General features: G+C 36.8%; 1 protein-coding gene across 1 annotated transcript; it reads right to left on the bottom strand.

Moving 5' to 3' along the window:
* Nucleotides 1-8,066: 8,066 nt before the first annotated feature.
* Nucleotides 8,067-12,302, bottom strand: LOC110722503. The gene is made up of 5 exons (XM_021901771.1): nucleotides 12,155-12,302; nucleotides 11,428-12,054; nucleotides 10,397-11,331; nucleotides 9,388-10,075; nucleotides 8,067-9,196 (listed from the first exon to the last, which is right to left on the bottom strand). Exons 1-5 carry the CDS (start codon nucleotides 12,300-12,302, stop codon nucleotides 8,067-8,069), a joined length of 3,528 nt encoding a protein of 1,175 aa, XP_021757463.1.
* Between the last annotated feature and the right edge of the window lie 4,677 nt (nucleotides 12,303-16,979).

Here is a 16,979-nt window from a genome sequence, read left to right as displayed (position 1 = left end):
GTAGTATATGAGAATGACAAGAATAATTTTTATAGAAATGACTTTCTATACAAATTAAAATGAGAAAATTTGGAATTAGGGAAGGATTATTAATTAAGATGGAGAAATAAAAATACACTATACTAAGGGTCTATTCTAATTTACTGAAGTAAACTGAATTAAAATAAATTGTTTATAATAGAAGAAAATTAAAAATTAAATTGAACTGAACTAAAATTAAAAATTAAGCTTAAGACTACAAACCCTAAATATAATCGTTTACAAAAGTCTCCATGAAATTGTTAGAAAAATAAATTAACCGTTGATTGATTGATTTTGTCTCCTTGTAGCAGGATATTGGGCCTACCGAAGCGCTTTCTAACCAAAGCAAATGCAACTTTGACTATTCCACCGCTGCCGAAAGCCTTTTAAAGTTTTGCTCTCTTTCATATTTGTCTTCTCTCAACTTCAATTCATCATATCATTCATATCGACTTACATGGACTTGTAAGTAGGGATGACAATATTAAGTGGATATCCACAAATTCGCTTTATCCGCTATAAATATATGGACGAAAACCCAAATTAAATGGATGAAAAGCAGTTGACGGATGAAGCGGGTGATGGATCGGATCGGATGTGAATGATACTTTTTTCATCTGCTAACCATCCACCCACCCATTTAACATATATTAGATTTTTTAATTTAAGAATTTTAATAATAAAATATGAAATGCGCAAGAAAATTACTTATTTTTTATGTTGCAAATTAATTTTTCAAACATATATTGTTATTGTTTCATTTTTAATTAATAAAATAAAAAAATTATTGTACAAATAACCGAATTTAGAGTTTATGTGAGTTTTTTTCCATTTTAATACTTATCCATTAATCATCCGCTCCACCCGTTTCATCCGCGGATGATGGACGGACGGATATGGATGATGGGTGAAGCGGATGATGGATGGATATGGATGGAGCGATTAAAGTAATGGATGGATGCGGGTGAAGCTCCACCCGATCCGAATCCGATTCATTGCCATCTCTACTTGTAAGTTGTAACAATTTTCATACTCAAATTGAAAAGAAAAGAAAAAAAAATGATTATTTTTGCATTTCACTTGTATGATATAGTAATATAAAATTAATTTAATATGTCATGTGTATTTCATATTATTTTAGATTTTATGGTTTCTAAATTAATTTAAAAGTAGTGATATAAGTACAAAGTAATTGCAAAGTTTGAGTTTTAAGATGATTTTGATGGATAAAAAGAAATACAAGAAGAATGATACATTAAGTATGATTCTAGCTAAATTGTCGATAATTTTAATTATTATGTTGTTTATAATGAGAATGATTTGTTTGATCTCTCAATATAAGAGGAGAATAATATTATGACAGAAGAGAAAAAACTTAATAAACAAGCTTGAGAATTTTATTTTTTTTAAAATCATCTCAAAATCACTCGCAAAGACATGTGTTTTAAGTATTTCGTAGAAAAAGTGGGTATATAACTTTTGAAATAAGACTCAAATCTAACACAATACTCAATTTTTTCAAATTAGTATGCATTTAATTGGGAATGAATGCTGAAAACCATGATCATTTATTTGATGAAACTTGGATTTATAAATCATGAATTGTTGAAATTAAGGGGCGTGTCATGTGGCCCCAAATCCCCAATTTTTCAAGTGAACTGTTAAACATCGCCCGCAAATTCCTACATAAAGCCCACAAAATAAGAGTGAAATGACACTTTTGCCCTCAAACTAAAAAACACAATTTCTCTCTCTACTCTCTACTTCCACTTTCTCTCTCTAAATTATTTCCAGAGCTATGTCGAGGCGGCCCGGCAAGGAAGTGGCGGCACCGGCGGTGGGCGGAAGGCGGTTTGCCGGCCAGAAGGTAATTTTTTAAATTTTTGTAATTTTTTTTTTAAAAAAAAACCTCCGGCGACGATGGGGCGGCAAGGCGAGACGCCACCACCACGGAGGAAGCGCCTAGGCAAGATGCCCATACGGTGGTGGCGGCGCCTAGCCCAGACGCCACTACCACGGCGGCTGCGCATAGGCTAGGCGCCACGGCCGTGGTAGTGGCGTCTGGGCTAGGCGCCGCCACCACCGTACGGGCGTCTTGCCTAGGCGCCTCCTTCTCTTTTTTTTTTTTAAATTTTTTTTTTTGTTTTTTTTTAATTTTAAATTTTTTTTTCGAATTTTTTTTTTTTTTTTTAAAAATTTGTTTTTCTTTTTTTTAAATTGTATGTTCCCTTTTTTTTTTTATCTTTTTTTTTTTAAATTTTGTTTTTTTATTTGTTTTAATTTTATGTTCTATTTTTTTTAAAAAAAAAAATTGTATCTGGTTTTAATTTTTAATTTTATGTTCCTATGTATTTTTTTTTTTTTTTTGAATTATATTTTTGTATGTAAAAAAATTATAAGTTCCCTTTTTTTTTATAAATTTTCTTTAAAATTTTGATGTTCTTCTTTTTTTAAGTTTTTGCAATTTTAAATTTTTTAAGTTTTGTTAGTTTTTTGTTTTTGGTTTTTTCTTTGCATTTTTGATTTTTTGTTTTTGTTTATGTTTTTCATTTTTTAGTTTGTTGTTTATATTTTTTGTTTTTGGTTATATATTTTGTTTTTGGTATATTGTTTTGTTCATATTTATATTTTTTTATGTTTATATTTATATTTTTTATGTTTTTATTTATATTGTGTTGTTTATATTTTTATTTTTTATGTTTATAATTTTATTTCCGTTACTTGTTTATTTGCTTTTGTGTTTATTTTCGTCCTTTTTTGTATTTATATTTTTTGTTTTTGGTAATATTTTTTGTTTTTGTTTTTGTTTATGTTTGTTTTTTTTTTGTTTGTAGTTTATATTTTTTGTTTTTGGTATATGTTTATGTTTATATTTCTTATGTTTATATGTATATTGTCTTGTATATATTTATATTTTTTATGTTTATAATTTTATTTCCGTGACTTGTTTATTTGCTTTTGTGTTTATTTTCGACTTTTTTTTAATTTGTTTTCGTTATTATGTTTCGTTATTTACTTGGAGTTAGGCATCGCAATTTAGACCTGGTGCGGGGAAGAGTATTGACGTCGTGAGGAGTACGATCTACTCAATGGAGAGCTCGGGGCCCAGACACGTTAGATCCCGTGGTATTTCGGCCTCGGCCCGCAGAGAACGGGTGCACTGTTCTGCGGACGATCAAGATGATGATGATGATGATGAGGAGGAGGAGGAGGAGGAGGTCGAGGAGGAGGAGGTCGAGGACGAGGATGATGCAGATGAGGATGTCGACGATCAGAGTGGACCATATGATGATTACGGTCCATTCAGTCAGAGGCTTGATGATACGTATGAGACGCATAGGGTAGATGTGCGTAAGGGTCGAGATGGTAGGTTTGTTAGTAGATCTGGCACATCATCTGCGTCCACTGTGTCTGCGGGTAGCAGAAAATGGTCGAGGGCCGTTAATGATTCTTGGATGGTGAGGGGTGAGGTGGCCGGGGGACCTATAGACGGGAGTGTGATTCCTAGCTTTTTAGGACACATCGCTACCCGTATTTGGGAGGACCAGGAGAGGGCTTTGGATACAGGCATTTTGAAATGCCAAACCCGGGAAAAGACTTGTAGGTTTTTGTGTAGCTGGGCTGATGCTTGGCCGGAGGAGAGCGAGATGGTCGGGCGATTGAGGGGCACTAGAGTGAGTCACCTTCCTGCCACCATGCACGACAGGATTGACTGGACGCTGATCACGGCTTTCGTTGAGCGATGGCAGCCGGATACGAACTCGTTCCACCTTCCGTTCGGTGAGATGACGATCATGTTGCATGACGTCGAGGCCATCCTTGGGATTCCCGTGGAGGGAAACCGAGCATCTGTCGTCACTGATGCGGATCAGGCAGATTTACTAGCGGAGCTGTTGGCGGTGGATAGGGCTGCGCTGTACACATCGGCACTTGGTGTGTGGGATCACGGCGGCGTTAAGATCGCAGCCGTCTTGCAGCGATGTTTGCACCCTACGGCACGTAGGACGCAGGACACACAGCTGGCTGCATATGTTTTTCTTCTTCTCGGGTGTACGTCTGCGTCGTCGAAGCAGTTTCCGATGGTTGCCCGCCTATGGACGGCGGAGCTGCAGCGGCCGCCAAGTGGGGTGACTGCCATGTGTGACCAGCACTACATGGAATGGTACATCCGGCACTCGCACCCGAGGTTGATCAAAGACATCGACTTTTTGAGGAAAGGGACTGCATGACGAGTGCATCAGGCAGAGCTGTTATTGACGATCTGGAACGGACCCTTGAGCAGTGGCAGTGGGCGTCACAGAGGGATTACTGATATTTGAAATTAGACATTATCTTTTTAGTTTGTAATATTTGAAATTATTGTTCTTAGTTTTTAAAATTCAATATTATCTTTTTAGTTTGTAATATTGTGAAATTATTGTTGTTAGTTTTTAAAATGAAACATTATCTTTTAAAAATGAACACATAGAAATGACATAGTATTGACAATACAAGGCCTCATAGTAAAAGGTAGGTGTACATCAACAAAAACTACATGGCAATTAAATTGTTCCACTGTTGCACGCGAGCATGGTACAAAGCATCCCAACCCTCCACGCTTGCTCTACGAATTTCATACCACTTCGGTATGATATGTGGGACCGGAAAATCGGGTGACATGTCTAATCGGATAAAATGTCTGTATGACGGCCCAAGAAATCCAATAGCAACGTCCCTTACCGGTCTGGTGACAGTCTCGCGCGAACACCAGGGCAGAACCGTTGTACATGGATAATAGGCTCGACTATGTAAACCAAGGCCGAAATGCATGACTGCACACTTGTAGATGTTTGCAACGGCAAAGAGATCAAGTGGCGCATCGAACCAATGATTTTGACCGCAAGGTCCCCCTCCCCACCGGATACGCTGCAGAGACCTATCCAAGTCCTCGCCGTACACATGGCCATACACATCTCGGTTTGATGCGATTTCACTGTACATCAACTGCCGCACTAAACCGTAGTTGTCTCAACTTTTCCAACACCCAACGGTAACTCGCAGCCGTCTCATCCTTCATGACTGCATAACCAATCAGAAAGTTCTGGTTCGTTGGAGCCATCCCAACCATCTCAACCAGTGGGAACTTGTACTTGTTTGTCTTGTACGTTGAATCGATCAAAATCACAGATGGCCAAGACGAAATCATATCAGCACAATCAGGATGGACAAGGAACAAATGAGTTACCTCCGATGTGTCTTCGTCAGATTCAAACCAGTAAAGGTAACCACGTGCTTGTGCCTGGTGCAGAAGCTGCTGTATAGGGTTCCTTCCCTCTGACCGTTCAAACCTCAATTTCTGTCTGACGTTGTAGATGTGTCTTCGGTTTGGCTGGTCTTCGGGGAATTTCTCTAACACAGACGCTAATATTTTAGCGGGCTTCACTTGAGCATCACTCATTTCTTTTACAACTAGTTTCGCAGCTGGACTTAGGCCGCTTAACTGCCGATGCCCCACTTTGTATGCTATCAGCTCATGGTTGTGATATCCCCATTTGCCGTAACCCTTCACTTCCCAACCGTCACGCCTTTGATGTTGTCGAACCTTAACTCGGAACTGACACCCACAACCTTTCCGCTTTGAGTCAAACCGAATCGCTTTACTGAAATCTCGTTCTTCTCTTTTGCGATAACGGTCGCATCTCAAAATGCGATCCATTCTACCATCCCGTTGAGATTTATGAGTTGCTACTACTAAACAAAAGCCTGATCTAATTGCAACCTGTTTTGCCCAATCAATCGCTTGTTGAGCATCTTCGAACAGGCCATCATGTACAAAAATCCCACTGTAATCATTTCCGTCTCCACCATAATCCTGTAACAATAACATATAACGTATAAATATAATTACATTAAGATTAAATTAATAAAAACAAACAAAAACAAAAAAAAAAAGGGGGATTAAACTAAAAAAAAAAAAAATATATATATTCCCCTAGTGGCGCCTGGCCAGGACGCCGGAGCAACGTCCCTTACTGGTCAGGACGCCGGAGCCACGGCCGGGGCGCCTGGTCAGGACGCCGCCGCCATGGTGGCGGCGTCCTGGCCAGGCGCCCTGGCCGTGGCTCCGGCGTCCTGGCCACGCGCCACTACTATGGTCGAGGCTTCTCCACCAGGCGCCGTTACCACGGTGGCGGCGTCCTGGCTAGGCGCCACAACCACGACATGGCCTTTTGGCTAGGCGCCAACCACCATTTCGTCCTTACGATGCGTTACGAACCTCGTTTTCTGATGACGACGGCGATTCTCCGGTGATCCTCGGCGATCCGGTGCTGCTCCACATTTTTTTAGTGCGAAAAATTTATCTTCGGTTAAAATTATAAAAAGGGCAAATTTGTCAAAAAATTATAAAATGTGGGCTTTATGTAGAGATTTGCGGGCGATGAATAACAAGTCCCTTTTTCAATCCTCCATTAACCTTCCAAGATTTAGCGGTCAATATAAATGGTTACACATTGCATTGTAGAGTTTTCTTAGCTTGCTAAAAATATTTAAGTGTAATTATGGTTTCTGATCTCATGAAAGTGCAACGTCTCAGAAAAGGGAAAAAAATTATTAAAAAAAAATCTCATTGTTATATAACTCATACTCCGTATTATATAGTATGTGATGATACTACGTGTTATACATGTTGCATGTTTCAGCAACTATATTACTCTTAGGGCCTGTTCTTATTGACTAAACTTAGTTGAACTGAACTGAATTGAACTAAACTGAACTGAACTGAACTAAATATTTTATAAGAGAAAGAAATTAGGAGATGAACTGAATTAAATTGAACTGAACTGAACTGAATTTCAACATATGAGAACAGGCCCTAAAGTGCATGGGCCATGTATTTTTTTTAAGGTTAGACAATTCTACAAATAAATAAATAGATGAAATTTACTTACTCCCTCCGTGTTTTTTAAGTGTTACAGTTTGACCAGCACATAGTTTTAGGCAATTTAATTGATTTAAATAAAATAAATGATAAAATAAATGTTAAGTGGTGTAGTTGAAGTATTAAAAAATTATATATATATATATATATATATATATATATATATTAAAAAAAAGATAGTGGAGTTAATACTTTATTGAAAATTAATGAGTGTGAGAGGAGATATATAATAATAATAATAATAATAATAATAATAATAATAATAATAATAATAATAATAATAATAATAAGTAGTAGTGGGTTTGGGTAGGGACCATGAGAGGAGAGAGATATAATATTTTAATGTAGCTTTTTGCTAAAAAAAAGGAAGTGTAACAATTATTAAAACACGGCCGGATTTAGTAAGTGTAACATGTTTAATAAGTGTTACACTTAAAAAAACACGGAGGGAGTATTAGACATTGAATAAAATTTATGTTGTTGAATACTACTCCCTCTGTTTTTATACGTACCTCCGATTTTTTTTTAGTTGTAACTTTGGAATACTTTATATCTCACAAATAATACCCCAAAGATGCAACTAAAAAACAAATCGGAGATAGTACTTGCTCTACTTTTTATTTTCGGTCGTTTTTAATTACTTATTTAATTTTCTTATTTGAAAAGATCTTACAATATTAAATTCATTTCTCTCAACCTATGAACCCAACATAAATTATATTTTATTAATTTCATATCCTCTCTCTGCAATTTTCTCAGCACTTTTGTTTTTTATAATTTTTTATTCTCCCACTTACCCCACTACCTCTATATTTTATTTCGTATTACTTTCTTCAATTTATTCTAAAACTTCACGTATGGAGAAATGGAGCAAATATTTAAAAACGGAGGGAGTATCTCCAATACCTTCTTATCTATAAAAGTACATAATTTAGTTATGTTCAAAAGTATTCAAACCTCTAATCCAATTTTTGAGTATGTGTCATATGACATATGTTGAATAGTTGAATGCTATATGCATGTAGCCATGTATACATTGTTTAATTATACGTTTTGTATTCGCATCAGGGAATTTTTTTTTTTTTTTTTTGACAAGAAGTTCTAAAAAAGAAAATACAAACAGAAACTAGAAGGCCCAACTAAGCAATTGCCGACGACGAGCCTGAGCAGTCAACCAGTGAGCAGGGGCAACCCACTGACGAGGAACCTTGCGAAGTTTGCAAATAGAGAACTGCAAGACAGAAAGCCGAATCTCGTGAAGCAACCAGTGGCAAGAAATATCTTCATCACCACCATCTCGTAGAAGAGAAAAAAGATTCGAACAATCAGAGTAGATAAGAAGACGACGAAAGCCTCGACGACCAGCAGCCCGAAGAGCCCACAAACATGCCTGTAACTCAGACTGAAGGGCCGAAGAGGAGTGACAAGCTCTAGAGCCACCTCCCAACACAGAATCTGAAAACACTTCCCTAAAAATCCAACCTGCTCCTGCGTTAAGATTCTTAGAACTCCAAGCCCCGTCAAAAAGAAGGCAGACGTCAAAGGCAGAGGAGCCCTGTAGATAGCATGAATCAGAAGCTACCGAAGTAGTGAGAGATGAATTCCCTAGCGAGCAAACCAGGGACCTGAACTCGCGAACCAGGGACCTGAACCCTTGTGCTAAAACACTCCTAGAGATCCAATCCTGCATCAAATGGAAAATCACGCCGGGAGACAACACTGCTTGTCTAAAAATCTTATGGTTACGCGCAATCCAGACTGCCCAACAAAAGGATACAAAAGAGGCCAAAACGTCCCAATTCCGAGAGGAACGGAGCTTAGAGACTGTATCAACAAACCAATCATTAAAAGGCTTCCCATGCAAAATAGAAGGAGAAAAGGTTATCGGAGCACAAGCCCAAAGATAAGAGGTGAATGAACAATCCCGGAATAGGTGGTCTGATGTTTCACGTTCTTGATAACAGAACACACAAGTTGGATCGATCGAAATACCTCGGCGCTGCAGATTCCCAGAGAGAGGTAGCGCATTGTGAAGTAATTTCCAACAAAAACACTGGAGTTTTGGCAGAAGAGGCAACCTCCAGAAGTGCTTCCACCAAGTGGCCGGAATTGTACCCGAGACCTCAGATGACACCGAACGACTTAGCAACATTGCGTAAGCAGACTTAGTAGTGAAAGATCCATTCCTAGAAAACTTCCAGTAGACGAAATCGTCCATCGGCTGAAGAGGGCGATCCAAAGCCATGATGCGAAGTGCTGTTGAAGTATCAAAAAGCCGATGAATTAAGGTTGAATCCCACGCGTAAGAACGCGGATTAATAATAGAGGAAACATGTGTCGGAGGATCCGACACACGAGAACCGTCACGAAAAACAATAGCCCCCCCGGAACCCAATCATCTTGAAGTATCCGAACCTTAGAACCCGATCCCACCTTCCAAGCTATACCCCGATCAAGAGTGGACAGGCCAGTTAAAAGGCTACGACAACCCCAAGAAGACCGAGGAATCGTTCGAGTCTTAAAAGAACGAAGGGAAGGATACTTAGCAGTAAGCAGTCTCGAAACCAAAAGTTGGGGATGCTGATGAATGCGCCAACATTGCCGAGCGAGAAGTGCAGAGTTAAAGCTTTCCAACTGACGTATACCTAAACCTCCCAGCCCTTTAGGCAAATGAAGAAGAGATTTCGAACGCATCGCTAAACCTCGAGATTGAGAATCAGATTTCCACCAAAATCGAGCCAACAAGATATCAATGCGAGAACAGACCGAAGGAGGAACTTTAAACACCGACAAGATATGATTGAAAGAAGCGACCAAATTCGAATTAATGATTACTAGCTTAGCAGCAGAAGACAAACCAACAGTCGCAAAATCAGAAAGTCGCTTAACAACTTTGTCAATCAGAAAACCAAAGTCAGCCACCTTACTTCGGCTGAACTCAACTGGTAACCCCAAATAAGAACCAAGAGAGGGCTTACAATGAAGTTTCAGGCTACTAGAAAGATAATCACGATAATCTTCCACCGTATTCGGGCGAAACTTAACGAATGACTTTTGTAAGTTAATCACTTGTCCCGATAACCCGCAAAACTCAGTCAGGAGAGCCATAAGATTGTCACATGCTGTAGGGGACACCTGTAAAAACAACAAGGAGTCATCCGCGAAGAATAAATGAGAAATTGAGGGGGCACCCCTGGAAATACTGACTCCCTGAATAAGAGAGTCTCTTTCAGCCTTCCTTAGCATAGCAAAAATAACTTCCATACAGAGGACAAACAAATAGGATGAAAGCGGATCCCCCTGACGAAGCCCACACTAAGGCTGGAAGGTTGGGGAAGGATTGCCATTGACTAGCACCTGATAAGAAACTGTCGAAACACATTGAATAATTATATGAATCCAATAAGGTGGGAACCCGTAAGCTTGTAGAACCCGAAGTAAAAAATCCCAACGAACCCGATCATAGGCTTTATTCATATCCAACTTGTGGGATGCATAAAACCTCTTCTTGGCCTTTGAATTGTTCATAAAATTAATGACCTCATGAGCAATCAACGTGTTATCCGATAAAAGACGACCTAGAACAAATGCGTTCTGGTAATCAGCCACCAAACTAGGCAGCACCAAGCGAAGTCGACCTGTGAGACACTTAGCAACACACTTATAGATCACATTGCAGAGACCAATCGGCCGAAACTGAGAAATTAGTTCAGGATTTTCTACTTTCGGAAGCAGAACAAGGAAGGTACGATTCCATTCTTTTAACATATACCCATGAGCAAAGAAGTGCTGAACCGCTGAAACAACAGACGAACCAACATCAGCCCAGTGAGCTTTAAAGAAAGCTGAAGAAAATCCATTGGGTCCTGGAGATTTGTTGTCATCGATACCAAAAATAGCACTCTGAATCTCCTGAGCGGAAAATGGAGCCATAAGAAGCCGTTGCTGAGCTGAAGAGAGATAAGGTAAGTGCAACTGATCCCACCAATTAGAATCTTGGGTATAAGCATAATCAGAGACTGAATAAAGATCTTTATAAAAATTGAAATATATAGATGCAATGTACTCGAGATCTCTTTGCCAGACACCAGACGAATCTCTCAAACCACAAATCTTATTTTGACGGCGTTGAGACTGCACCAAGGAAAAGAGAAGACGAGAATGAAAATCCCCTAATGCATCCCATTTCACTTTCGCACGTTGACGCCAGAAGAGAAAAGCTGCTTGTGCCTTTACAACTTTCTCGTCCTTAGTAGTGATAAATAGGCAACGATCGATACGGGAGGACAATGCCAAAGAAGCTTGCTGAACTTCTGAAACCAAAGTCTTCCAATTAATCCCCCATGCCTTCTTATGAGAGATACACCAAGCTAGCAACCGTTCCCTGACAACTGATAATTTTCAAGATGGAGAAAACATTGGGAAGCCTGGGAAAAACAAGGTGATAGCAGAGTGTACTATTTCACGAACCTCAGAGGCCGACAAACACCAGTTTTCCACCCTGTAAGGACGTTTTAAGTATCTTGATTCCACCATATCCGAGAGAATGATAGCTGCGTGATCCAAAAACAAGATAGGCTGGTGTAAAACTCTTGTGTCAGGATAATCTAGCAACCAAGCGGAAGAGGCGTAGGCTCTATCTAGCCTTTCAAAAATCGGATCCAAATCAGTCCTGTTATTAGTCCAAGTAAACTTTGGACCAGAAAACGGAACATCAACCAAATCCATCCCTATACGCCAACTAATAAAATCCATCTGTCCTGGAATAGATGAGCTATCCCCCAGTTTATCCGAAAGATACTCAACTTGGTTAAAGTCACCAATCAAGACAACATTTGGAATGGTTTCAAGAATATTGGTAATCAAATTCCAAACCTCCAAACGAAAAGACACGTGAGGCGATCCATACACAAACATAATATGCTTAATTTCATCTCCTTGCTCCAGTTTACATAGAAACACATTCTGAGAACTATACACAGGAACCAAACCCAGCGGAGTAAACCAAAATACAAACATACCACCACTAAGGCCAACAACATCTACACCACTACAACCCAAAAAGGACAAAGGAGCTAACTTTTGTGCAACAGGAGTCCGCTGATCCCAAGCCCCTACAATTCCAAACACTGAATTTCATGTAGACTTTGGTGACCCAGTACGGGAGGTCACCGATCCTTCAGAAGTTGTTGTAGATGATGAAACCAAAAAAACCTTTACGTCTCTTATAAGGTAGTAAGCACGGAAAACAGCCAGTTTCAAGAGAGTTCTGAACTTGTTCATCAGTTAAAAGTGGCGTAGAAGGTTCAACCTCACTACTCAACCGTTTCTTGGTAACGTGATACGTAACCCATTCCCACATCTAGTCTCCTCTCCTCCACAACTTCAGACCATAACATGTTACTTTTCTAAAATGAGGTTTTGGTTGTTTGAGAGGTTTTGATTTTTGTGAGGAGAGTGACACATTAAACACCCTAGACTGAAACTTGGGTAGAAATTTTCGAGAAGGTGAGAAATTATGGGGAGTTGATGTATCAACGGTTGTTGTAGGAATATGGTGGGAGTATTCTGTGGACTCGGAGCATAATCTCCTCTTTTTCGAAGGGGAAAAGGATGGAGTAGCAAACATAAGGGGCCTCTTTTTTAATTGGCTACTCTGAGATTGGTGTGAGACAATATCCTTAAACATGCTCCGAAGGTTAACTCGAGTAGTTCTGAATTTTTCAATCTTTTTTAGGCCAATGTTCGAGTTGGAGAGCTTATGGTCAAGATCAAAAGTAGACTTACACCAATCAAGTTTGTCGGACACCAATGGAATAGTCCTATCAGAAGACGAAAACAAGAATTCTTCTTGTGACCCACTCTATTACACTTAGAGCACAAAATAAACAAAGTCTCATATCTGATGTTAATCCATTTAAACTCAGAATTTCCGAGGTCCAAGAAGAAACCTGGTAATAACGGTTCAAAAACATGAATTTGGAGCTTTACTCTAAGCAAGCATCTAATTGAACCTGTAGGGTGTTTATCAGTACACAGAATATTTCCAGCCAAAGAAAGCATCGATTGTACAACATCAAGGTCGCATAAGTTTAGAGGTACCTCATCAAGGTGTACCCATATAGCAGCCTCATTAAAACTAATATCCTTTATAGAATCACCTGGAGTCCAAGGTTTGAAGACTAGAACCAGGTGACGATGGAAATTGGAGTTTTGGGGTGGGTAAAAGGACGGATTCAGGCTTGGGTTATCTCAAAATTGAGATGAAGCCATATCTATTTATAAAGGGGAAGAGGAAAACAGGGCACTCGTAATCGAAACCCAAATAAACGAACAGAGTATAGAAACCTTGCTATTTAAAGGGGAAAATTAAATAAGGGGAAAGCTATATAGTGATGAAGGTTTACTGAAAACTTGATGAAAATTAAAGGTAAAAGTAGTGTTCTTGTTGATTGTTGAGGTTGAGGAAGGTTGGGGAAGAGGCTCTAGAATCCTAGAGAGATAAGCTCTCAATTTAGAGAGATTTTTTCAGGGAAATAGTTTACAAAAACTCTTAATAGTTTACAAATTTTCGTGTTTCATATGTATTACTCCGTAGTTTTGTTTATTTATTGTGTTTAGATACAATTTAGGAAAACGAAAAGTATATAAATACAGTATGGAGTAATATATTTGTTGCGTAGCTCATCACATTTGATCATATTTATAGATGTTGTAAATTATGAATTGTTATTATCAATAAAGTACTATTAAGTTATAATTTAGCTAATAATGTAGATGATCAACTAGTTTAATTGGTAAACTCACCAACAATAGATGGGTCGCAATTTCAAAAATTGAAAGATTATCGTATTATGTTGGAACCAGTTTAATTGATTCTAAGTCATTTGATCAAAGAAATGAGAGTGCACACATTGTGTAGGTCCATATTTATACAGAATTAACTGTATGTAGTATGGGATGTTTCTATTGTGGTCCAATTTATTTGGACCATCACTACACTTAATTATCATTGGTTGAATTTTTAATTTTTTTTAACCTTGGTCAAACACTATTTTTAGTATTTTCCTTTTTTAATTCAAATTTTATTTTCCAAAATATAATTATTGACTTTCAGAAAATTATTTTATGATTTTCGAAATTTATTTATTAAAATCAGTTTTTAATTAAATAAAAAAAAATAACATTAAATTAAAATAATCAAAATAAAAAAATTCTTCATTAATGTTCTTTATTATTCATCATTGTTATTCAAGTTTGTTTATCCATGGATGAGATTAACCACCATTATGGTAATCTTTGTCCCGTAAATACACTCGCACATCAATGAAAATTGAAAAAATGCATCGATTTACATATTATATGTGAAGAGTTCATTCGAAATTTGGATTCATGTATGAATTTGGGATTGTTTTTAATCCTAAAACAATAAATGTTAATTGGATAATCGCAAACAAGGGATGAAAAATCGGTCATTATATGTATGCGAAAATAAAATAAAATAAAATAAAAAAACAATTTTTCAAAATATGGGTTTGTGAGCAAATTGGAGAAGAAAACGATTTTTGTTTTGGAATACTTGTTTGATCCGGAAAAAAAAAGATATAGTTTTCGATTCTGTTTGCATATAAGGCATTAACCTAAATGCTAATAGGACATTACCTATAAAACGCAATATCACAGTTTATTTGGTCTACGACCATACGTTATTTTGGACAATGCTAACAATTAGTTCATACTGTGCATGCATTAATATCCTAATATTTTTCTTAATTGATAGCAAATAGGATCGTGGTCCTCAATCCTCATTCACTAGCCAAGTCACAATTTACATATACCAAGTTTGGTATCAATGATCATTTATATATCAGCTATTGTGGTTTGATTTTTGTATGCATATTCCTAAAAATTAAATTAACTCTCATTCAAACCACCTTTAGAGCTATTCTAATGGCAACCTAATTGTCAAATTAGATGATTATCTTCTTATCTATCGTGTGACCCAATGGTTGGATTACTTGATACTAGTTTGTTATTAATTAAAATAATAAACCGTCTTCGGTTATTATTGTAATTTTACAATAATTAAGGAGATTGAGACCAATTCTAAATATATAAGTAATGTCATATCCTAATATTGGTTGAATCCCATATAACAACCAAATGAAAAAAAAACGTGGAGGTGAGCAATTACATGGCAAACTTTTTTTTTTTTTGGGGGGGGGGGGAATACAATGACAAATTGTTAAATATAGTAAATATATTTTTGTATTTATAAATTAGAAAAGCCAATATTCAACCCCTTATATTTAGGCTAAATACATGCTACTATTGCTAGTTGTATTCCTTATAATTAGGACATATCATGCTTCTGTTTTGTATATACACGTATTCTAGTTATATTAATGATAATCGAAAATATTCTTTTTCCTATTTGTCAAAATAGCGTTACATGTTAAATGTGATTTTTTGTATCTTGTTTTTTACCCAATGGTTAGTACTACGACTCTACGAGTATCTTTTTTTGATTAGTTTAGTTTCATTTTTAATTTATAGTCTATACTTTATGTGTCATAAAAATTAATTGATAACAACACTATTGTATACCATTGATTTATTTCCTAAATAGTACGTTAAATATTATAATAGAATATTTGAAAAAGATTTGGACGGCAATTTATATGGGATAACTTATGTTTCATTTAGTAACAATATTTCCTAAAAATAATCAATCAACAGCCATCATATTAGGCAATATTCTTCAAATAGATCTTAAATCTAACACATTCCATTGTTAATCTAAATTTCAATTTTGATTGGTTGCTTTAAATATATGATTTTTTTTACCTTATAGCTCGAAAGATGGTTTAAATTTCAAATTATTACACAAACCAAAAAACAAAAATTAATGTCCAAACCTATATAATAAGCAAATTGATCTATCAAAGGAAGAAGACGCAATTTTAAGATACAAAGATATATAATGAGCAGATCGATTAGAGGAAGAAGACACATTTTTTTTTAATATTCTTCTCATAAACCTTGTTTGATACGTAAAACACAAGTGTGAGTTTTGTGATATGTTTATACTTCAGGTTTTAATTTATGTGTATTTTGCTTATTACAAGTGACCATATGTATTTTGGATTTTCTGAAAATTCCAACTTTATGATTTTTTTTTGACGTGGAGCTGAGGGAAATCAACATTTTGATTTTATTTTAAGATAAGCATGTCAAAAAAATCTTAAAATCTTATCTTATTTTAGAAAAGAAAGACTTAAAGTGTTTCCTTAAAAAAAATAAGATAGATTTAAAATTATAAACCTTAATTAAATTATGGTATTCTCCTAATTTTATCTTTTTTTTTTAGGGAAAGTACGTAAGTTTTTATCCTAAGATTTTGTTAATATTCTATTAACCAAATTGCGTGAAGACATAACAAAATCTAAGAAAAATCTAAAATTTGAGGGAAAGTAAATAAGCTATTATCCTAAGATTTATTAATATTCCATTTACTAAATTTTATCCTCTTTTTAAATTTAGGCCAAATTAGAAAATAACACCTGTTAAAAGACCGTATTTTGATTTTAACACCTTAACATTTCAAAGTTTTATTATAACACCTACTAAAAAATTAAAATTTTGGTTTCACCACCAGAAAACGGATTCCGTGACGGAAATTTTGCATGGGCCCCACAAATTAGCTTACCCTCCAAATTTCTTCCTATTCATTTCGACTATCACCCACATTCCCAAATTGCTTCACTGAGTCACTCCACAGACTGCACCCCCCTTCTCTCCCCCCACCCCCCCTCCCCCTCCATTTCTCTCTCCTCCATTGAAGCGCATTCTGAATCCTCCATTGAATTAGCTTTCGACCTCTCTCCTCCATTGAACATTCTGAGGTAAGATGTTTTTAACTTTTATTTGTGCTTTCTATGATTTTAGAAAATCAATTTCACAATCCAGTGATTAATCAATCGTAATCAATATCCCCAGATCGTCGGCGACCTGCCTGCTTCGCCGGCGACAACACCAC

This window comes from Chenopodium quinoa, unplaced genomic scaffold (assembly GCF_001683475.1).
Source record: "Chenopodium quinoa cultivar QQ74 unplaced genomic scaffold, ASM168347v1, whole genome shotgun sequence".
Taxonomy (NCBI): domain Eukaryota; kingdom Viridiplantae; phylum Streptophyta; class Magnoliopsida; order Caryophyllales; family Amaranthaceae; genus Chenopodium; species Chenopodium quinoa.
Note: the sequence above shows the minus strand (reverse complement) of the source record. Positions and strands in the feature narration are given on the sequence as shown.

Bases quoted from the DNA above. Each gene is read 5' to 3' on its own strand.
- LOC110722503 (XM_021901771.1), bottom strand. From the start codon at position 12,302: ATGTGGGAATGGGTTACGTATCACGTTACCAAGAAACGGTTGAGTAGT. The intron at 12,055-12,154 runs GTTTTTTTGGTT...TTGGAATTGTAG, and splicing joins ACCTTATAAGAGACGTAAAG to GGGCTTGGGATCAGCGGACT. The intron at 9,197-9,387 runs GTATAGCTTGGA...ATACTTCAACAG, and splicing joins CCTGTCCACTCTTGATCGGG to CACTTCGCATCATGGCTTTG.